General features: G+C 38.7%; 1 protein-coding gene across 3 annotated transcripts; it reads right to left on the minus strand.

The window, feature by feature from the left end:
- Window positions 1-1,462: 1,462 nt before the first annotated feature.
- Window positions 1,463-22,982, minus strand: brdt (bromodomain, testis-specific). Of its 3 annotated transcripts, none has more exons than XM_056246237.1 (21): window positions 22,833-22,982; window positions 20,192-20,488; window positions 19,912-20,049; window positions 19,679-19,820; window positions 19,429-19,553; window positions 12,700-13,065; window positions 12,485-12,613; window positions 12,122-12,334; window positions 10,586-10,764; window positions 10,180-10,454; window positions 9,577-9,669; window positions 9,351-9,479; window positions 7,969-8,030; window positions 7,654-7,816; window positions 7,093-7,434; window positions 6,713-6,801; window positions 3,389-3,500; window positions 3,228-3,295; window positions 2,945-3,138; window positions 2,463-2,661; window positions 1,463-2,217 (listed from the first exon to the last, which is right to left on the minus strand). In XM_056246237.1, exons 2-21 carry the CDS (start codon window positions 20,387-20,389, stop codon window positions 2,149-2,151), a joined length of 3,285 nt encoding a protein of 1,094 aa, XP_056102212.1. In that variant the 5' UTR covers window positions 20,390-20,488; window positions 22,833-22,982; the 3' UTR covers window positions 1,463-2,148. The 3 variants fall into 3 exon arrangements, with proteins under 3 accessions (XP_056102212.1, XP_056102211.1, XP_056102213.1); XM_056246236.1 differs by having other exon boundaries at window positions 22,208-22,975; XM_056246238.1 differs by lacking the exon at window positions 7,093-7,434 and having other exon boundaries at window positions 22,208-22,975.
- Window positions 22,983-23,278: the final 296 nt, after the last annotated feature.

Raw genomic sequence — 23,278 nt, forward strand, 5'->3', positions numbered from 1 at the left:
GTCATATTTCAATGTCTTTGGAAAACAAGAAAAAACACAAAATGACTTAAGCAATTATGCTATGAGGCTAACGATATGTAGCTTTGGAGCCGCTGCTGTGACACTGTACAAACGCTTCCAGTGTGAATACTCTCGCGCGTCTGCAGCTGTAGTTACGCTGACGCGCTGCTCAAATGCCGCTCACGCTTGCGGTGTGAAACCTATATGTGAAACGGCCGTAAGGCTGCATCGAAAGGTAACTTCGCGTCTACTGCCATGTTTGATCCATAGGTATAAACAAACTGCTTCGGTGTGTCGCATAGACGCGTCATCGTCTTGCTGCTCCCTCCCCGTTCTGTGATTGGTTCCCTAAATGAGGCGAAAAATCTGGCCATGGTATCCAGACTGCCTTTCAGCGTGAATTGAATCGCGCTGCGGTAAGGCAGTATGGGGAAACCCAGGCTAACAGATGGCCATGCCAAAGTTCATTCCCATGTTAAAAATCAGTAAAAACACTAATATTGTGAAGTATAAAAATTTTAAATCACTTTTCTATACATTATAAAATGTAATTTATTCCTGTGATGACAAGCTGAATTTTCAGCATCATTACTCCAGTCTGCAGTGTCACATGATCCTCCAAAATCCATTATATGGTGATTTGGTGCTCAGGGAACATTTCTTATTATTAACCAATGTTGAAAACCGCTGTTCTGCTTTAATATTTGTTGCAGAAACTGTAATCAGTTTTTCTCAGGATCATTTGATGAATAAAAAGTTCAGAGGAACAGCATTGATGTGACATATACACGGTTTTTTATAACATAAATGTCATCACTGTCATTTACATATAATGTCCTTGCAGAATAGTATTAATTTCCTAAACTTTTGAACAGTATAATAGTGATTATATGATGGGGACGGAGACTGGGAAACAACAATGACCCAAATATATATATATTTTTTTTAACATAATTATAAATGACCACAACACAAATTTGAAAGAAAATACTTATTTTTCTTTTATTGATTTAACTTTTAGAATGTGATTTCTTTGACATAGTGTATTTCCCTCACTAGCCTGTGACACCTCAGCATGGTGGTGTAATGAATAAAGTGCTTGGGATGAAAACTGTCACAACCATCATAGTCAGAGAAACGATTTTGAACACGTTTTCAGTGCAGTTACAATCACCAGATCACACATTGGAATCAACACGGCTCTGGAGAATCCACTAACTTTAGGCACAGAGAACTGCCTATCATCTCCAAGAGAGAAACATATGGCACTGCACTTCCAAGTGGATACAAATAGAAATACAGGAAGTGCAATAACTCTAAATAAGTCTGAATCGTCGTAGACAGACACCTGAAAAAAATTATAATAATTGTCCCCCAGTAAAAAAACGCTAAATATTTATACACACATGCTTACATTACATTTCTGACACTACAGAATTTTTTTTTTAATATATATATATATATATATATGTATATATAACTTAAACAGGACAAGTTTAACGCAGCCAGCACATTTTCTGTTTAAATTGCTGCATTAATAAGTCAAATATATGAAATACTAGCTAATAGGATAAACAGGGACGGGGCCCTGCACAGGAATATCCTTTACAGTTCTGACAACAGCTAGCGCAAGACGACCAGCTATGCAATATTCATACAGCAGAAGGGGTGATGGAATGTGTCAAAGATTCAGATGGCAATAATAATCAAGAGAAGTAAACATTCTTCTTTATAAACAAAAATACAGAATAACAAAAACTGTTGTGAAACGTCAAGACATGTTTCTCTTTCAAAACTGCCTTAGACAATCAGCAGCGTTTCAGTGCAGGCATTTCTGGATCCAAGCATCAAACTTATCAAAATATAAAAAAAACCTCAAAAAATATACACAACACTGTTAATGGTGCAAATATTGGTCTTACAACATTGTACAATGTCCACTACTGTATTCTTATTTTTACAAGAGCTAATTTAGTACAAATGTCAAGTGATGCAGCTGTATTGCAGTATTTTTTGCCTGTCAAAACACCAAGACCCGTTTCAGTCACCAGGACTCATGGAGCAAGTATGGGAAGGGAAAAGACGGCCTGCACTGTTCACTGAACAGAAGCGCAACACAAACAAGCACATTTTTTATTTGTTTATATCTCAGTCCAAGTTCTTCTCAAAGGTGGCCATTATGTCACTCTGCATGGTCATATCAATGACTCCTGACATCTAGAGAAAGAGCATTAAAAAGAAGTACGTGTCAATAAAACATCATATACTGCATGGCTTTTCTGAGTTAAATATAACATTATTATTATAAATAATAATAAAACCATAACATTTAATAATCAATACAAACAACAAAGGACAATTCTTTGATTAATAAAATATCATAATCACTATATTTTCAAATACTTGAAATATTTTAACATGTTTAATTGAATATCTAAATACTTAGTGTGTGAAGTACTTACGGCCTCTCTTCTGCGGCGTTCCTGCTCTCTCCTGCGGGCCATCTCTCGTTCTCTGTCTACAGAGCTCTGCGGAAGAGAGCAGGGCTCAGGCGGCTTGGGGGGATCCAAGATGGCTGCCATCAGAGGCAGCTCTGCTGACTCCACTTCTGGCTTTGAAGGCTGGGAGTCTGGCTTAGTCTTTTGGAGCTGCTGCGTCAGACTAGAAATCATTAAAAGGCCACATTGTCAGCTAGTTCAGCGAGAACAGTCGTACAATAATCAAATGTGGGCTATGGGGATACGAGTGTAAATTAATAATAGAAATTAAATTTTGAATGCATTACGCACACTCGCTAGGTTTTGAAACAGAGCCATGGGAAGCTGTGGTCAGCTGGAATCATGTCTCCAGCCAGCCAGGCAGAGATTGAATCTCCTCCATATTGAAACTTACATAACACAACTTTATACACTGTGTTGCCTGAAAACCAAGACTCCGTTTATACCTGCTTTTGTCTGTGCCGCTCTTCTCTCGACCAGCCTCCAGCTGCAGTTTACGAGCTCTCTCTCGTTCCTCTTTTTCGATGGCAACTTTGCGAAACTGCTGGAAACTTTCCTTTGATGATTTGATGGGGCAAGGAGTTTGAGTAGCCATCTTACCCAGGCTTGTCCAGGAGTCGGCATGCTTTAGGACAATATCCTTAAACGCATATGAATAGGTCCAGGTTATCAGAGAGAACTAAAGATTGAGCGCATATTTTGCTTGGTACCCATGTAAAGCATCTGTACCTTTTTAGGCAGGGAGGATTTGGCATCTTGAATAGACTTGCATAGTTCACTGGAATCGTGTTTCGCTCCTAGAAAATGTGACAATAACTCATGTCAAGAAACCATTGAGAAAAAGGAAAAGAGAAAGGACTCCGGAGGAAACCGGCAGAGGAAATGCTGACCGTGCATTTTGTGCAGCTGAACAGAGGGCTCTTCCAGTGTCTCAGGGCTGCTCTGCTCATCCCTCACATTTGTTAGTGGACTCTCGTGCAGAGGTGACAACAATGTACATTGCTGCAGAGAGAAAGTCATTTGTGGTTGAACGCGATTTTTCAGTAGAACCACAGCATACCATTACCATATTAGTACTGTTTGTTGTTTTCTTTTGGGATCTGATCAGCGTTTGAAATGGTGAAAAGCGTTTGAAAACCCCCAGAAATGGTGACGCCAAACTTTACCAGATTGTTCTAATGAGAATAGGGAAGTCCAAACCACAGCTATGCACCTTATTTTGCAATTGTGTATGTGTGAGATTTTATTAGCGGCTATAGGCAAATATCTAGAAAAATAACAAAATGTAGTAAATGGTACAACTATTTGCTACAAACCAGTGTTTATAACTATGAAAATACATCAAAATTAGGGGTGTAACGGTTCACAAAATTCACGGTTCGGTTCGATACGATACAGTGGTGTCATGGTTCGGTACGTTTTCGATACAGAAAAAAGAAAGACATGCCAGAGAAACTTCCCTGATTTTTAAAAAAGCCCACAAGGTGATTTTTAGGCACACAAGCAGAAAATTTAAAAGGAACACCTTCAATCAACCTGCATCGCATGCAGTTATTAATATTTCCCTCCATTTTGACTGTATTACTGACAAATGCCTTTGTAATTTCTATAATTTAAGTCTATTTATTACTATGTACAGTTTTATTTTAAGTTAGCAAGGTTCCAGATTAATATTTGAGGGCAGCATTTTTATTCATAATGTCGAAATAATAATTCAAAAGCAAAACGATTAAAAAATAAATATTTGGGAGTGGAAATGGCAGCCAACTACTGGTTACAATGGTAGTTGAATGTTTTTTGTATTTTTATATAAGTGTGAGTTTTCCTACATCTTGAAACTTTTAGTTTTATTTGAAGGATGAACAAATAACGTTATGGTGGTTGCACCAGCGCGACTGCTAACAAAAAATTTGGTCGGCAGGAAAAATGATCCAACGAATCGTTCGGTTCGTAATACGTGTATCATTACACCCCTAATCAAAATAATACAATAATTACCAGTTTGCAATTACAAGCGGCATAAACATATATTTTTTTACAGCTAAATATAACGGAAAGTGTATGCCACCAGAAGCCTTGCACATTCAAGTTACAAATGGCAGCACCCACTTTTACGTTACAAATAAAGTGGATAACGATTAACAACAGAGTAATGATATCGCTGGACTCACGTTTAGAATAAAAAGAAGTTCAGCTGTTGATAATAACATTGACAGCTAATCAGAATACACCCGACCCAAAAGAGCTTGAGCGTCCATTGGCGTGGATCCTAATATAGGGCTCTGGATCAGCACCGCCCATTTAGACAGGTGGACGACTCCTAACTGACACAGTGACCAACCACATTTTCTTGTATTGTCAGGTCATATTGGTAGGTATCCCAGAAATAGATAAAAAGATAGACAGTGCTGCACCATCATTTGAGCTACCACTGTTGCACAACAGTCAAATAAATATTCTACAGGCTTTGAATGTAGTCAGAATTCCTATGCAACCCCTCAAAAGCAGTAAGACGGGACTGTTTCTTTTGATTAACACCTGGGCAGACTGCAGATTTTATTTTGCTCTTGACAATTTTTCCAAGTCATTTTTACCATTACCAGAAACAAAGCCTCATTCTTTAAAGTCTATGCCGTTGACTGTGGGATACAACAAGGATCAATGCTTTGACCGCTTCTTTTCTCAGCTACACCAATTACTTTGAATAATCATACAATTGCAGACGACCTTTTAGATTCCATTCCTTTTTATTACCGTCACTGGTCTAGTCCCTTCCCTTCATCAAACCATGTACAACTGTTACAATCAGCCACTTCTCATGGGCCCAATACATGTCAGCTAGCTTGAAAACCACATCCAATGGTGAAAAAAAAGATTAATCAAATTCTCAATTACATTACCTAATATGTGACCAAGATGTGTCAGGTATTGGTAGTGACATGGTTATAGCAATAAGCCCCAAGAAGCTTTGGTTTACAGTGAATTGAACAGCTAAAGCCTAGTTCACACTACATGATTTTAAGCCCGATTTGCAAATCGTTGAGCTCGCGGGGGATTAGCGGGCGATGAACGCTCGCCAATCTGTTAGTATGAAAGAGCCAACAACGCTTCAAAGACGCTCGCAGACGCCTCATAGACGCGTCGCCGAGCCCAGAAAAATATCTAGCATGCTAGATATCCAGAGCTGTCGCACGACTCAAGCTCACGTGATGTCATGAGCTACAGCCAATCAGAGCAAGGCATGTTCGCGTGTTGTGTTCTTCGTCTTCTTCGCTGGGTATTGGCGCGCGTGCTGTTTCACGTCATTTCCGGTTCGTTTTATCGCGTGATTTTTCGTGACAAAACGTGGTTTGTAGACAAGATAGAATCATTGGGTGACAGAGTTGTCGTCAACTCGTGTAGTGCGTTACCTCCTGTTGCGGATCAATCACGTTGTGTCGTGTGGTGTGAACTAGCTCAACAACTTGAACATTTCACAGAGAGCAAGTCATGTAGTGTGAACCGCACAGTTCAGCCCGACGTTTTAAAATCATGTAGTGTGAACTAGGCTTAAGAGGACTTATTGCTGTTATTAAACTGATACTACATAACTGCCAACGTCTCATAAAATGAACGCATTGCAGCAACAACAATACACAAAAAAATATTGATAATATAATTCTTTTGACAAACAATGTTTAACAGAATGGCTGCCTAGGAAAACAGACACAGCACACCTTTTTCAGAGGTAACGAGAACAAGGATTTAAAACTGACCCAGAAATGACCTTTTCTTGCTCAACAGGTAAGATGTATAGCAATAATTTTGTTGAATGTCAAGTGTTGCATTTATGTTTTTTATTGGAAACAGTTTTCAAAGAATCAAAACAGTGGAGGGCAGTTAACTGCTCAAAATAAATTTACACATTTTCCTCATGTCCTTTTAGAAGGGTACAAGTTTTGACTTGTGATAACATTTACACATTTACAACAAAATGTTTGCTGGTAACCACATTTGCCACAAGTCATGATTCAAGCTGAAGAGCTGAGCCAAAGCCCAACTTACGTAATTACCACCAAAAGTTGCGTAGCGTACCTTTAAGAAAGTGTCTGCAACACTATATTTTAAAGCCCCTTTTCCTTTAATGACAATGACCTAATTTAACTAAATGAATGACATAAACTGTACAAAATAGTGTCTCTCCATATAGATATGTTCAGCAGAAAGAGAATTACCTCGAACAGAGAGCTGGAGGTAGGCTGGGATCCTGTGACAGGCATGGCTGCAGGAGGTGAGGTCAGTGGTGAAAGAAGAGGAGGGATGCCTGCAAGATTGAGAAGGAGAGATAAACAGAGAGAGATGGGAATTTGCCTTGAATGGTATCCTGTTTTATACGTACATTCAAGCGGACACAGCAATGACATGCAGCTTGGGAGAGAAAAATTAAATCGATGACAAGACTCGGCGACAAACCACCAGTTACAGACAAACATACAATGCTAACCTACAATGGAAGGGGAAAGTTGCAGATGCACATCGTTAACAGAGCGAGGGGAAAGAGAGTGAGCGACGGAGATCGGCGGGAGTTGAGTCGACACATCAAGCGACCTCTTACCTTCCTGCTCAGACTTATGTGGAGGCTTCTCTGCAGCAGAAGGTGATGGGGGGACAACCTGAGATACCTGCGGGTCAAGGGGACTGAGCGTGGGACTACAGGGGAACAATGGGTCTGGAAGGAGTGTGGCGGGTGGGTGTGGAGTGATTGAAACGTGGGAAACTTTGGGTGGGGTGGTTGTGTTGTCTTTACAGGGGGAGGTGGCGGAAATGTTACGTAAAGGGCTGAGAGCCTGGTCTGAAGGTAGGCTGAGCGGTAAGGGGGCAGTGCAGGTTTTAAGAGGTAGAGGGGCAGCTTTGCCACTAGGTCTGGATGGCTGAGGAGGCAGCCGGCTGTGTAACGCTGTTGTGGAAGCAAAGGAATGGACAGAAAGGTGTTAAACTGATAAATCAAAGTTACAGATATCCATCTGGTCTCCAAATGCAGTTTTAGATTTAGACGAGGCATTAAAAAAAAGAAACCGTTTTCATTTTTGGAGGTCATTTCATTATTTTTGTGCAATGTGGCCACAGAAAACACATTAACATGAACTGAAGTGTGAACAAAGGCACTGAGCCTAACCTGGGAATGCTGTGATGGTGTCCTCGGCAGGATGATTTGCTTGCTGTGACGCAAGCAGGTCTTTGGAGTCTGCCTCTGAGACTAGTGAAGCTAGGCGAGACTGGCACGTCACGACTGAGGCAGAAAAAGAGTCCTTTACCTCAGCAACGGCCTGCCGCATTGCCTGTTTGGGGAGGGGGACAATGGGGCAATATTTCACTCAGGAAAAATCTGGCCCTACATGAAGTGAAATGCTCCATGTGCCATCATCAATGAGTGGGAGTAGGCCATTTAATAATGGTTGTGGACTCTTATTGGCTTGTGTGGTTTTTTTACCTTGTTTTTATTTTTGTTGGCATGACCAGGGGCTTTGCTTTGCTTCCTCTTAGCTTTCTTTTCTGTAAGACACGCACAATGCACACTGAGGTCATTTCACTTCAGTCGTGGCTGAGGGAAAGGCCAAGCCCATCCCATGGGCATTTCTATCTCTTTGTTTGAGCTCCATTAATAAAAAAAGAAACTGTATGTATATTAAGGGCTATAAGTGTCAGTCACTGAAATAATAATAAATACAAATAATAATAATAAACGAGTTTAATTTCAAGTGGTTGAAATTTGGGTATTTTCAAGTAAAATGTGCACAATGTGTGAAAAGTGTTTTGTGACGGGAGCAAAAGTGGAAAAAAAATGTGAAATGACAAAAGGGGAAGAAATCACAACACTAATCTTAATTTACAACAGTTGTCTACAAAAATGCGTTTTATTTAAATCTCTGGGTGTTGAACACCAAGCTCAAAGGTTAAGCTTTATACCTGTTTAGGTAAATAAAATGCACACATCTACAAAATATGCAATAGATTTAAAACAGGACAAGTGGTTGCTTATGACAAGCTTGTTTTGGTCCTAGCTTCCATGTTTCAACTATAGTTTACAATCCAAGTACCTCACATACAACATATTGACGTATGCTTTTACAATCTATTGTAGATTATCATTACATATACATCTCTGCATAACCTATCACACAAGTACAAAAGGTGAAATTACAAAGCAATGGAATCACATAATAATGAATGAGTGCAGCAGTTTAAAACAGACCAGCTGTAACTCTTAGCCGGGACAATAGCATGGCACAAACTACTGTGCTATGTTTGATGAAGGTCCGAATTGAAAACTGGCACTTCTTAGTGTTTTTAACCTAAATGCTAAATCAACTTCAGGAAAACGCCACACTAAGATCCAACTGGTCTCAATCTTAAACTACAGCACCAACATAAATAAGTGATTGTGATGAAAACAAGAACAAAACATGGAACACAGGAAAACAACAAATAAATAATAGCACCCAAATAAAAAAACAACTGAAAGAGTGAGGGACCTCTTACGTGACTAATAATTTTATCATTATTTGGAGCCAAAAGTGCACAATTTTATTACAAAAAGAGAGAGATGGGACAAGTAGTGAAAAAAAGGAACAAACACCAATTTTTTTTTTAATTGAGTAGAGAAAAAACAACAACTGCGTAACGTTTCATGTACTTTGTTGTCCAGTAGTGAAATAAATAGAAGAGTTTATAACACTGGGGATGTCCAAGTAAGCTTTACAATTTTTGGTTTGTTTTCTGAATCAGGGGCCAGATTGATAGCGGGGGGCACAGACTGGCCTGAGAGACAGTGGGTGAATAAAAGGTTTGGTGGGTAGGTGTGAAGCAGCTAACCTGAATCAGAGTCACAGCTATCAGAGGAGCTAGAGTCACTACTACTGCTGTCAGAGCTGGACGAGCTGCTGCTGCTTTCACTCAGACGAGACGGACGGGTCGTGTCTTTAAACTCACCTTCCGTTTCAACTGCACAGAGAAAGAAAGAAAAAATACATGTTTATATTTGCATTTATACAATTACATTTTTATTAAATAATAAATAATTATTTTTAAATATACTCACTTTTGGCCTTTTTACTGGAGTTTGGTTCTCCAGTTGTGTGCTGCAGCTCTTTATCCATTTCCTTGATTTTAGACTTCTTTTGTGACTTCGTTTCTAAAAATGTAAACAGATTACCCATAAATTTAAGCTAAACTTTTTCCCTTTACACATAAATTTGTATTTCTTGAAGGCTGTTTTACAGTGTTTTTTTAATGTCTGACCAAATTAAAAATGAAGAGAATGAGGCACTGCTGCTCTACAAAATTGTAAACAGGGTTGCCTGTAACCTTGTCTTTTCAAATAATGAGAAGGAAAATAAATAATAATAAAATTATCTAGAGTATGTGCCTGTTTTGTACAGAAAAATAGCCCTTGCTGAGCAAATTCAGGATACATGGAGGCCAAAACACTGTTCAAAAAAGACTTGTTTTTCTTTTTCCTTATAATGATGACTTTTTTTTTTCTGACTCTGAACATATATTTCATATTTGCATGTATTTAGTCATATCACACGTGGTGTGAACAGGCTTTTAGTACTACTTCTCACATCCTTCAATTTACATAGATTTCCATAAAATATGTCCCAGCTTGAAAAGCTGTTAATAATGACTGAATATTACTCACTGTCTGTTTCTTTCGGTTTCTTCCGAAGGCAAGTTACAACGTAGCACTCAAGAGCTCGAAGAGTTGAAGGTTTAAGAGTCTCAAAGTCGATCTCAATCTCCTCAGGGTCTGTGTCCCTGAGCAGGGGTTCTCGAGCCTTGATGATGTTCACTACTTTGCCAAGCTTGTCCCCAGGAAGCTTGTTAATGTCTAGACTCAGTTGCCGTTTCTCCTCATAAGACATGGGTACAGTGTTCATCTCTTCTTCGGAGTCACATGCTCTACTCTCCTTCCGCCTGAGAACAGAGTTTACATAATTTTGATCTCTCTGAGAATAATGTGCCAGAGTAAAAACAAACAAATTATTTTTAGTGTGGAAACAGCCAGGAAAGATGTTCGCACCAACACTTATAAAACGTATTCTTACCCTGATGACTTGCTGCTGTTTGACCTTTTCTGTATTTTTGCAGATTTCTTCGTTTCTTCACCTTTTCGCTTACTGGACTCTCTCTCTTTCTTCCTTTTCTTCTTAGACTTTTCCCTTTTCTTTGGTTTCAAGAGAGGTGTTTGGGTCAGTAACTGCAGCTGCTCGCGTACTGCTTTCAGCTGGAGAGTAAAAACAGAAATGGCATAAAGAATAAATTCGCCCAATCTATAGTTCAAAACCCTGCAACCTACCTCTCACTGCCTACAGTACAAATGCATCCAAACCATCATGAAACTTCATAACTGACACCCATAAATACTTCCCTTGTTTCATTACTGGATGAATCAGCGTTTTTGAAAGAATCTCTTTAATGATTCAATAAACAAATAAATTTAACAGTCACTTGTTGCCACCTGGTGGTGTAATGATTTAATCGATACAGTAGTTACTTTCAAAAAGTGATGCTCTATTTTGATCACTTTTGAGAGCAAATGAAAAAGAGAAACTCACTCATTGCCCTTGACTGAGTAGCTTTAGCTTTAATAAGAATAAATGTATATTTAATTTATACAATGTATTATGCAGTTTTATTTTTTACATAACTTTTTTTCAGCTACAGTAGATCTATTTAACAGTAGCAGTCAAGCAAGAAATGAAAAAAAAAAAAAAAATCTAAAGCACTGTTTGCTTCATTTGTATCTTACTTATTATTTGTAATTTGTATCTTTGATCTAATTTTTAATAACAAAGTTAAAATAATTAAATAATATTAAGTGAAATAAGATTTTGACCCACCCCTACTTTGGCCTAAATAGTCTGTCATTGTTTTTTCTTCTATATTTTGTTAACTTGTAAGGATAAATTTCAGCTTTACATGAAAGCTTACGCTTGCTATTGAGTCTGGGATGCGGATCCGTCTCTCATCTCGGTGCACCTCGGTGTCGGACAAAGAAAAGAAGAGGAATATGTTTAACACAGTTTAGAATTCTATTCCCTGATTTGTTAATCTGTGTTTAAAATTAAGTGGAGCACAACTCGATTTAAAATAAAACCCAGATCAACAAATCCTTGATTAGCTCTAAACTTTGCTTAATTTAATCCTTATAGGTGCAACCCACCCTTAAAAATCAACATGAAAAAAAAAAAAAAAACTATCGTGGAAGATCGTGGATAGTGAGCCTGCATGAAAAAACAAATAATTTATGGTATTTTTTTGCCACATCGTCCACTCCTATACACAAGTAAAAATTGATCCAATAATTCCGCAGACTTATTTGTGAAGACCTTTCAGTTTAGAGTGTACAGTATAAGCAGATTCATAAACACCTCTTTCGCTTCTTGGTGAAGAACATCTGGAATTGCTTTCGCTACCAAGGATGCATTCAACACTGCCATAGAATTTGTTGAAGGAGGCAGCGTAATGTTGATACAAACCTTTTGCAAGAGTCGTCACATTGGGAGCGTGCCAATGAAGAACTGTTTTGGGACAGCAAATGTATGCATGAAAGGACTCAAATGTCTACATGCAAGTCTTACCTGTTTCTCCAGGTTGGCGAGCCTCTGCGCTCTCTCCTCTTCATCCTCCTCTGTGTCTGAGGAGTCTTCTGATGGAGACGATGATTCGCTGTCACTGCTCTCAGAGCTGGACGGACTGTGTGCTCTCTCCTTCTTTACCCTGTTCTGACTCGAGGTTGGGGCTGCATTCCTCGGCTCATCAGGAATCTTAGAGAAGCGAAACTCAAAAACATCCTGAAAAAAAAAAAAAAAGACCAATATTTAGCCTGTGAGGAAAAACTTAATTTCCTGAGAACAATATGCAGATATTGCATTTCTAAAAGGAATCAGGAAGATAAGACGAGCAATGGTTTTGACAAATGATCAAACCACCAAAAGACACACCTGGAGTTTCCTTGCCATTCCCACAACCTCATGGCCTGGTGGATTGTATTTGTAGCAGTTTGAGAACATGAGCCGCATATCTGCAGCAAATTGCAATGCATCCATGTACTCACGGGTTTCCATCTTTTTCTGTAAAAATAAAAAAAGCCAATTACATAGCACAATAATAGTGAGCAAAGATTTTCCAGTTATATTAACACAATAGTGGTACTCACTTTTATTGTACTCATATCCATGGGTTGGTGAATGATTTCATGATAATCATCAAGGCCCAGTGACTTAGCATCCACAGGCTTATAAAAGGGCCAGGCATAAGCGGAATGCTTTTTGGCAAACATCTCCTTTAGGATGGCACAGCAGCATTTGAGTCTCTCAGAGAGTTTGGTCCTTCTGCCCACTTGATGCTGTGGTGGTGATTCAGGAAGGTCTTTACAGGGAGGTTTGATGGGTCGGCCACTGCCTCGCCTGGAGAATAACTTTAGGACTTTTGGTCCGGTTACACAAGGGGATGACTCGCAGCTGGTGATGGAAGAGGCAGTAGGGGTCGTAGTGTCCGCTTTTCTTTTCACGCCATTTTTCAACTGAAAGAAAATGAGACCATTGATTTAGATAGATGTGGATTGCAGTTAAAACAACTAATGCTCAAATATTTTCTCCTACAATCCCACCTTTAGCATACTATTTCCATAATAGTCACACACCAAGTGACTTAAGAGAGATACAACAAAGTAACTCATCTGAGTCAAAGAGGCATAACTACACCATTTAATCCTTGCCAAACATTGGGTCTCATTTAGGGCTGGGCGGTATATATCGTTACCGGGCGTGGTTAACTCGCCTGCAGCGTGCGTGAGACTGAGACACTGAGATTTGTCAAAGAAACATGGAGAAAGCAGATCAAGAGGATCCACAAAGGAATTACGTTTTCTAAAGGGTTGTTGTTAACATGATATTTTCGGGGGGAAAGGCGCAGCAGTTAATTAGAGCAGTGCAGCACCCGTAGCTACAGTTTAGAGGAGTGCACCTTCGCAACCATAGACAGTAAAAGAAATGGACAGAGCCATCTCATTGGAACTCAGTTGAGACAGTTGAAGCCCATTTTTAGCGATTTTTGAGCACTTCCGTTCCTGACGCGCAGACTCAAACCGACTCAAACTAAGCTTGATGACGTGAGCAATCTGTCTGACAGACGTTAATCTTCTAGTAGCTGTGTCAAGAGGAATCTGAATCATTCCCTTCCGAAACTTGCAGAGCCGCCGGAGATCGTGAGTATTAGCTGTCCATGAGCTCGCAGCAGGACCAGCTTTACAACTCTCTATGGGCTTCTCCCTTGACTTAATGCCTCGACGTCCCCCCGATTGCGCGCGAGTTTCTACTTCTGTCTACACGGTAATTTCTGTACAGCGCGACAGAGAGTCGAGTGGTTATGACGCAATCGTTAGCCTATTTTTACTAAATCTGTTTCTACGGGGCCATAACGTAACATAGAAGGTAATGGAGCCTTTTATACATTGTCGTGTTTCTTCAGAAATAAATAATGGACAAATGGAGTCTTTAAACGCCTCAGATGTAAAGTTATTCGCTGTCAAAGTGACGCCAAAATGAATGGGAGTCAATGGAAATGCTAACGCAAGTGAAGTTCTGCTACAAGATGGCGGCCCCCGGCCGACTTCAACTTCCGGTCGATGGATTACCCCTTTGTTCGCAACGGGGAAAGCATTAATGACAACAGTTCATATATCAATATCGTAAAGAATAGAAAAAACCTTAAATAATGTATAGTTATCTGCATCTTTCCGTCTCTTATGTATACTTTTTCAACACGAAAATCGCATTCAGCATGGCACACAAGCGTTTGCCGTGGTAATGAACAACCTGCTTGTTAAAGAGAATGTATAATCCTGTATCTGAGGCAAAATTAATAAATATGCAGCGCGAGTTATATATTTCTAACTCCAAACAATTGGCCACTGAAGCAGCTGATAAAATCTTCCTTTGATTCGCTACGTGATTACAACTTGACACTCAAATTTACCGATTGCATTTTACTGATGCAAAAGACGCGCGCGCACACGCACACGCACTGAGAGGGAGCGCGGTGTGTCAGTGTTCACCGGGCTATGGTAAAAAAAATGACGCAGTTACAAGGTGCGTATAATTTAAACTAGACTACTTAGTCAACACGAACAGTAGCTGCTGTTCGGTTTTCATACTGCTGCTCTCCTTCTAGTCAAAAATGTACCGGGGAACACATTTAAACATAACTAGTATTACTAATATCCAACAACATTAAAAGGAAGTAACTAATTTATTATGAATAGAATAGTTGACTTCAATATAAAATATTCAGATATTATAAACTGATTGATGAAGTAAAGCAATACCATGAGATTGAAAAATTATTCAGCAACACTTTATTTAAAGTTTAATTGCACCTATGAGTTGTATTTAATATCAATCAGTTGGGGGCAGTTCATCTAAAAGTTGATGAGTGTGTTTTGTTTACTATATTTAGCTATCAAAATAGTTTACTAAAGAAATAACTTACCAAATAAAAGAAAAATCAAACAAGGTGAAGTACTTTTCATTTCTAAAGTATTTGGGTTTATTTATTATACAAAGCCCTTTTTGTCGATTTTTCGAGAATAACTACATATATAAATAACTATATCGTGAAATATATCATTTACCAAGAAAAATAAATTAGTCATACCGTGAAATAGAATTTTGGTCAAAAATTTGCTCCTAACCTTAATATAATGTTAAAGGTAGGGTAGGCAACACTCTTTGTTATACTGGTCGAAACTCTCTTCACATCCTGATAGTTAGGTATTTGATGCTATAAAAACGGGAATGTGACGTCATGATTGACTAGCCTGGCTCCGCCCTCCTACGCACTTCAGCTCAATTTCATTTTCCTTCAGTACTACGTCTGGGACTGCTGTGTATTCTTAGGTTTCCAGAAATAAATTTTTTGTAGGACCAATCAGCGAATAGAGGGAGTGGCTGAGAACGATGACGTTGATGTAGCGCGTCAGTTTGAGTTGGAGTTCAGTGATGGCAGCGGAGAAAGACGTGAGAAAATCTATTCGGTCCGTTGTTGCAAAACTGCCAAATATACAGAAGTTAAAGCTGGAGCAAGATCAATGTTTGCTAAGTGTTGTTGGTGGCCATGATGTTGTAGCCCTCCTCCCGACGGGGTTCGGGAAAAGTTGAATTTTCCAGCTCACTCCGCTAGTGGTGAATGAGTTAGCTAAGGCGAACGATAGAGATGCAAAGCCGATAGTTGTTGTCGTCTCCTCTTGTTGCACTAATGGAGGACCAAGTGAGGGAGGCAGAAAGGTTAGGAGTTCGTGCTGGGCAGCTCGGCGTGCACGATGATCACTGTACAGCATTTGCGGCAGATCCGAAATGACCGCAGCGCCGTATTGTTAATGATTACACCCAGCTTCGACAGTTGACTGAATACATCACTGTCCTTAGAGTCAAATATACATTTAGAATGTAGAATTGTTCCTTGAACTCTTAAATTCAATGAACAAAACATGCAGCTCTCGTTGACAGACTTCAGACTTCTGACAGACAGATCTTATTCTAAACATAATCCTCTGATCATTCGGACTTGTTTTTTTATTGTTTAAAACAATACACAAGTAATAACAGAAAACATAATACAAAAACAAACAAAAAAATAATAATAAAAAACAAAACAAATAAAACAGTAGGGGGATAATATAAAATAAACATTAACAAGTTAAGAGAATTACATGACACTGAAAAAAGGAAAATAATTACAAACAGATGTTTTTAAGACTTTTTTTGTTCTCAGACAACTTAATTGAAAAGAGGTATTTTTAAAATTCTTTCACAAATACAAGAAAGAGAGGTTTAGCATTTAGATATTTAGATTGATGAATATGGAATTCGGACTTGTTTCCAGCCGGTTTCGGCGCATGACCACACGTTAGCGATTGGTTATGGCAGATCCTGAGTGACTCTGGGCAGATCCAATAGTTTTGAACTTTAACAGAGAACCCGCCTACAAGGAAGTAAACGTTTCTCAATGGAGCAAGGCCAGACTCTCTGTACAAATGAAATTTACGAGAGTCTGGTAGAACCAGGCTAATGATTGACAGCTTCTATAAACAAAGTAGTCACTGAGACACCAATGGACTTTTTGGGGGATATTCAGGAGGAGATTGGAGCTTCAGCTTTAATTTCTACATGTCCATAACTGTTTATTTCACACTGACATAATGAGTTGTTCTGCAGTAAACTGTAATAACGGTTTCTGCGAGAGTGAGGGGGGGACCTTGATTGCGCGGCTTCACATAAGAATCAGGTCCCAAATCTGCGCAAGATGTCAGCGCCATATTAGGACTTTGGCGGCTTCACTTTTCACCAATGGAAGAGAGTGAAGGTGCGTCGTCTATCTTTTTTTTTTAAGTCTATGGTATTACTATCTGGTCAGCGTTTCCCCTAGGATTTTTTTCAGGGGGGGTAGATCCCCCGAAAATAGTGTCGGTGCTAGATCCCCCGAAAATATCCGTATGCGTGTTACGGATACGTGGTGTAAAATTTTTAGTAATCAAAAATCATGTCTAATTAATTGAAATCATGACACTTTTACTATAAACAATTATTAAACTTATACAAGATTTTAAAAAAATTCTAGAATTTTATTTATTTTTTTTCACACAAATTCGGTGTTGTGTTTTTCTGGTAATCAAATGAAGTCAAAACATTAATTAAATTTATTTTAATCATATTAAATTAAACAAACTTTTTGTCAAACAACGTGCTGCACAATGTGCTTTACTGTTAAAATTAAAACATGGAAGAAAAATGTATTATTCCTTAAAAAATAAAGTTTTGATAATTTATTTGTATTAGTGTTAGTATTATTATTAGATTAAGACGTATGTAAATTCTACTGTACAACAGTAATATATTTCTGTATTTTGACGGGTTGCTGTGATGACCTTTCAGTTTCTGTGTTTATGACATGACGATAGTTTTTTCAAATGAAGGTTAAATGCTCATGAAGTGACTTTCAGAGCGGATCTAGAGTATGGAGAGGAAGTTCATGCATTTGTGTCCTCATAGGCAAAAAAACAGCTTGAGCGTCACAAGTGCTTCAGCGTGTGTGTGGTAAATGAAACTCATAGCCGCTAAAGTTACTACATGTAGCTCGCGCGTCCATTTATTATTAATTTTTTTTAAATATATTTTTGTCATTCTTTCAGGGGGGTCGTTTTGAGGGGGCGACATTTGAGATTTGTGTGAGGGCAGATCGGGAGGTGCAAGATTCGATCTGTGAACGCCTCACATTACCAGATAATATACGCCGAACATCGGAACCGATCGAAGTCCTCGACAAGATTTTTTCTCAGATTCTCGGGAAGGGAAAATCAGGGTTAAATTGGCCTAAAACTCATGTAGTATGAGTCAGGCATTAGAAGCTGCTAAACGTATTCAGACAACACATACATACTTTTTCTTATTCCCGTCTATGTTGCAGTTGCAGGTCTATTAGTCTGCATTTACACTACAACACGTAATGCACACCAATTCTTAATTTGACATCGGCTTGTCAGATGTTTTATCCAGTCTTCAGTTAACACTGTCAGTCATAGCAATTTCAGGAGAGACTCGCGGAACAATTCGCATAATTAAATTTGCAGTATAAGTGAATGTTGGTCCTCTTGAAAGCATGACAACCAAAACTTTTCTTTAAATTGTGAATGGATTATATACAGAAAGCCCGCAAAGAGTGCTCCCTTTATAGCATGACTGACTGAGCTCACTCACGCAAAAAGAGAGGAATGGATTGACTTAGCTACAGTAAACAACTCTGATTGCCCATTGCTTTCAACAGAGATGCCTGTGAGTGGCTACAATCATCAACACTGCAAAAACATGTTGAAAATAGAACCCCTTGCCTTTGTGCCACACACAAATTTGCACAAAAGCGTTTGAAAGCAGTTGCACACACGGACACATAACCCCATCCCCATTTTAAAAACTCAGCGGATCTACACAAATCACACGTGACCTATTTTGGATTCAAAACTGGCAAATGCAACAAAAGGTGACAAGTTTGCATCCCTGTCTGAAGGAGGAGTGGCTTTAGAGAGCGTTCTGAAGGGAGGGTGGGATCTTATGCTTTCATAGCTAGCTAGCTATTGCTAGCCTGTCCAGCAGACCCAATGCGTTGTGATTGTCCAAACGCCTCAAGCGTGTGTAGGAAAAGTAACACCCCTTACCATAATCGTGAGCTTCAGCTTCCATGGCTTTAAGCAGTTGTAAAAACACATTAATAATGATGTCGGTTTTCTAAAAATGGTTTTCATCGTATTCTGAAAATAAAGATAATAAAGTGGAACTTGAGCAGAACATTTCAGAGAGGCAAATGGATCTTAGTGTATAACTGGTGTTGTACTCTCCCAGGTTCAGGAAGCTGTCCTCAGAAAAAAATGCACTTGTAATGCAAACTTTTAGGATGTACTGCTCAGGAACAGCTTTATAAATAAATCTTAACCTAATTTCATTTCATTTAATTTTTTGGAAGGCCAACGTAAGTGGTTTTGCTTTTAGCATCCAAACACACAGTGTCTCTACGACATGACAAATCACTGAAGCATCACTTTCTTGCTTTGTGTATGATATGTGAAAAATATGATACACTGGTGTTTTGCCAGATGAGAAGTTTATCTATGTATCATCTTTTTACTCTTTTAATTCATTTTATAACTATCATATATCTCTTTTAATTTCTTTTCTAACTACTATCAATTTTCTAATTGATGTTCTTATCAAATCACTGTAATTACGAGGCTTACAAAGAGTAACAATGCCTTGAGATCTAGGAGTTCACTTGGCAAGGATACTTATGATACTGATAAGACATGACATGTTAAAAGTGCAGGTGGTTTGGAACTGACTTTGGCTGTTAGTTGTGCAGACAAGGGAGCAGAGGGAATTGTGTGTAGAGCATCTGGAGGAATGACAGTCACTGTTTGCTGGAAAACAACCTCAGACACAGGAGACTGCGGTCTCATCTTTAACCCTGCAGAAACATGCAAAGGTAAATTTAGTTTCCACAGTCAACTGTCAAACACAACGCAAAAACCTAAAACATATAGTAATTTGGTATTAATCTATTTAAATAGAAAAATTTTAGGGTGAGAATACCTGTTGTAGACTTCCTTCCCCCTTTTAGAGGAGCTTTAGTTGTCAGAGCAGAGATCTCAAACTCATCCTGAGGCATCTGTGCCACCTTCTCCAAAAAATACTTCTCAAGGTCTTGAGCCATCTTAACAATATCATCTCCTGGCTGGAACCACACACATACACAAAATGTCTGTGACCAAATGTCGAAAATCAAATCTTCAACTTACATTTTTTTACACAAAACAAGACCTCACCCGATTGTACACGTAACAGTTTGTGAACATGGTGTTGAAGTCTTCTACACACTCCATAGCCTTCCAGTAGTAATTGTTATCAAGACGCTTTCTAATGGTAGTCAAGTCCATTGGGTTCTTGATGATTGCATAATAATCCTAAATTAAATATAAAAACTATTTTAAAGCATGTTACTAAAGATTAAAACATACAAACTGTAATCAGTAAAATAGCTATAAATTAATAAAAAATTGCAGTAAAAAAAATATGGGGGGGAAAAAAGAGCACTGCGAGACTTACTGGCAAATTGAGTCTGACTGCATCCACAGGCTGTCTGAAAGGCCAGGAGAAGTGGTGTCTCCACAGAGATTTAACCACCACTTTTTCTAGATACTGCAACTGATTGGTGAGGCGTCCAGGCTTTTTGGGGTTCTTGAACTGGGGGGGAGGGGGGTTCCCATTCATGGTGAAATTCTGTGGGGGTTTCGCAGCAGACATCGCCAGAACTGATCCAGGGAGCGGTGACCAGTATGGAAAGGGTTTTCGCAGCTTCGCCTAGGCAGCTCAGCGAGCATTACACATCCACTGTCTGTGCCACTGTAAACAGGGAGAGCAGTGTCAACATACTCATGGTATTCTGCACTGCTGATTATTATCTCTAGGCAAATCAGAACAAGCCTATTTGAATCACACAAGTATAAAAGTCAATGTAATAGCTTTGAAAATTTCTAACTAATCAAATACTGCACTGAAGTCCAGTGCTCAGGACCTATTGCAGGTTTGCTGCGGTATGCACTGCCCTCTATTGCCCAATAAACAAATATTACAATGCCTTTTAGCTCCACTAGACATCAAGTCATCTTCACAAGTTGAAGTACAAGATCAGTCTTACTCCACCCAAAATAATTTTAAAATAAATAAACGGATATCCGTACAGACACTTGACAGTTAAAATGCAGTAAATCAAAGTTTGAACATGAGACCATTTTTTTTCTCCCATAAGATTATCCAGCACATTAAAAATATATACCAGTGGCGTTTAGCTAATGCGACATTTATCAAAAACTAAACTTCAATCAAACTTAAAAAAACAACTCAGAAATGTTTATTACTGCAACATTTTTCCAAGGCAAATTAATAGTACAAAAAGCAAGTAGTAATACAAATGTATCCAAAATTTATTGTCACTTCACTTACCAACTCGAAATGCTCTTCAAGACTTGTTACCCATTAGTAAAACGATAAATGAAAACACCTTCATACTATTACTTTTGTGCTTTAAAGTCACAGAATTATTTTAATTGTCTCTGAGCAAGCTTTATTCAGCTCAACTGCAGAGGTTATTCTTCATTACACTTACCCCAAACTTATTTTGTTTTCTCATACTCAAAAACATTTACAAGTTACATTGATCATTATGTGTACTTTATTTAGATAAAAGAAAAAAAGGGAAAAATCATTGTACATGAAACCTAAGGACTTACAAATTTATTTATACAAGGAAAAAAAAGAAGAAAAAAAGTTAAATGCCATTTTATTAATTTTTTTTGTAAGCTATATAAAAACATTTAGAGTCACATTGGTTTGCTTATGATTGAGTAGGGAGTATTTATGTTTCTGGAGGGGAGGGAAGAGGAGAAGAGAAGGAAAGGTTGTCCATTGGAAGGAAAAATAATTGTTTCGTGATTATTTTCTAACAAATTTTACAATTCGTTTATACAAATGTAGCGACGTTGTGACAATTTGTGTGTTTATTGTGGCCAAGAGCATGCCAATTGGACAAATTTGAGACTGCACACATGATAATAACATTCATCTAACGTTATTCAGGCCAGAAAGAGACTTCGTATGTTAACAAAATTGTCCAGCAATATAATATTGAACTAAAACCAGCTCCTTATGCTCAGAGTGAAATATGCATTGTGTTGTGTTCATATGAAAAAAATGTTTGTTCCTTTACTCAATCCAGGGACATGCGTTACATAAACCCGATGACCTTCTTATGGATGACGCAATACCAACTTCCGGCTCAATAGGAATGCCACAGAAGTGTCGCCTCTGCTTATGTTATAAGTATTAGGAACGTATACAAGCATATAATACAATTTAAGCAATTAAGACACGGGTTTACATTAATTCCCCGATGACCGAGTTGTCAAGCCTCGAGCTACAAAATGGCGCCTGGCTAGCTTTAGCACGGCTAGCCACACATTACCCCGCCCCGTCAGATGCTGACATTGAGCTCAGTTAACAGTCCCTCCCCTAACCATTCCGCTAGCTAAATGAAGCTAGTTCAACTTGGACCCAAAATTTTACCTTTCCGTCTCGGGCACAACAAAGAAAGTTTAAACTGCCGAACTGAGACAGACGCTTGCAGTGCAGGAGGAGCTCTGCTGGAAAACTTCACCAATCGAAGAATCTTGTTGATGCTTTGCGCCCGAAAAACCCTCTTAGAAAACGACTGAAAGATTTTTGAGCTTAGTTTTCAACGCCAACAGAACAAATTAACATCATATATATTTGAAATAACTCTGTTTCTTTTAAAGGTTAGTCATCAATGGCGGATGTCTCTCACGGCAACCGCCTGGTATTTATACCCTCCTGCTGAAAGCGTCCAATCCCATTGGACAAGACCCCTCACGTGTTCTCTTCTTCCCCCTCGCGCCTCTAACACAGAGAAAATATTCCTTTAAAATGTATTCCACGGAAACCTCACTCTTTTTTTATACCCGAAATAACTCCGAAACGCTGTTTTACAAATGATCACGTTTATTTTTACGACGACGACGAACGAACTCCTGTAAGAAACAGACATGTACGTCAGAGTATTTTTTTTTTTAAAGTGCGACATAACTGGTCTCCGGACATCACATGACCATTCTAGAACATTCTGTCGATTGCTATAACTCAATTCCCCTTTTAATGTCTGTTAAATGGTTACATTGTGGCTCTTTTCCGTAGCTTTGGTTGTCAGCTTCTGGCGACTGTCGGACATCGGTCATCTCTGCAGCTTGAAAATCTCACAAAGAGAACTATGATATGATAGAGCAAGAGCACTGAGCAATGCTGAGGGGAGGCGAACACGAACTAATGCGCATGCGTACTTTCTTGACAGCGATTGGCTTTTCAATTGACGCTGTCCCCGTCTTTTGTGTAGAATCTCCGTTTAATAAATCAATAGATAAATAAATAAAGTAAAGTAATAATCAGGGATTATCCTTGTTAAACACAGTTTTTTATTAAACCTTTTATTAAACCATTGTTAAACCCAAACTCAGTATATAGCCTGCAAAGCAAAGCCTATCATAGACTGTAAAAAAAATTTTTTCTCCCTTTTCAGCTGTTTTAACGATTGAAATAAAATTGTATTAATCTTATTTAAATGCC

Source organism: Rhinichthys klamathensis, unplaced genomic scaffold (genome assembly GCF_029890125.1).
Source record: "Rhinichthys klamathensis goyatoka isolate OS25496 unplaced genomic scaffold, OSU_Roscu_1.1 h1tg000036l_1, whole genome shotgun sequence".
Taxonomy (NCBI): domain Eukaryota; kingdom Metazoa; phylum Chordata; class Actinopteri; order Cypriniformes; family Leuciscidae; genus Rhinichthys; species Rhinichthys klamathensis.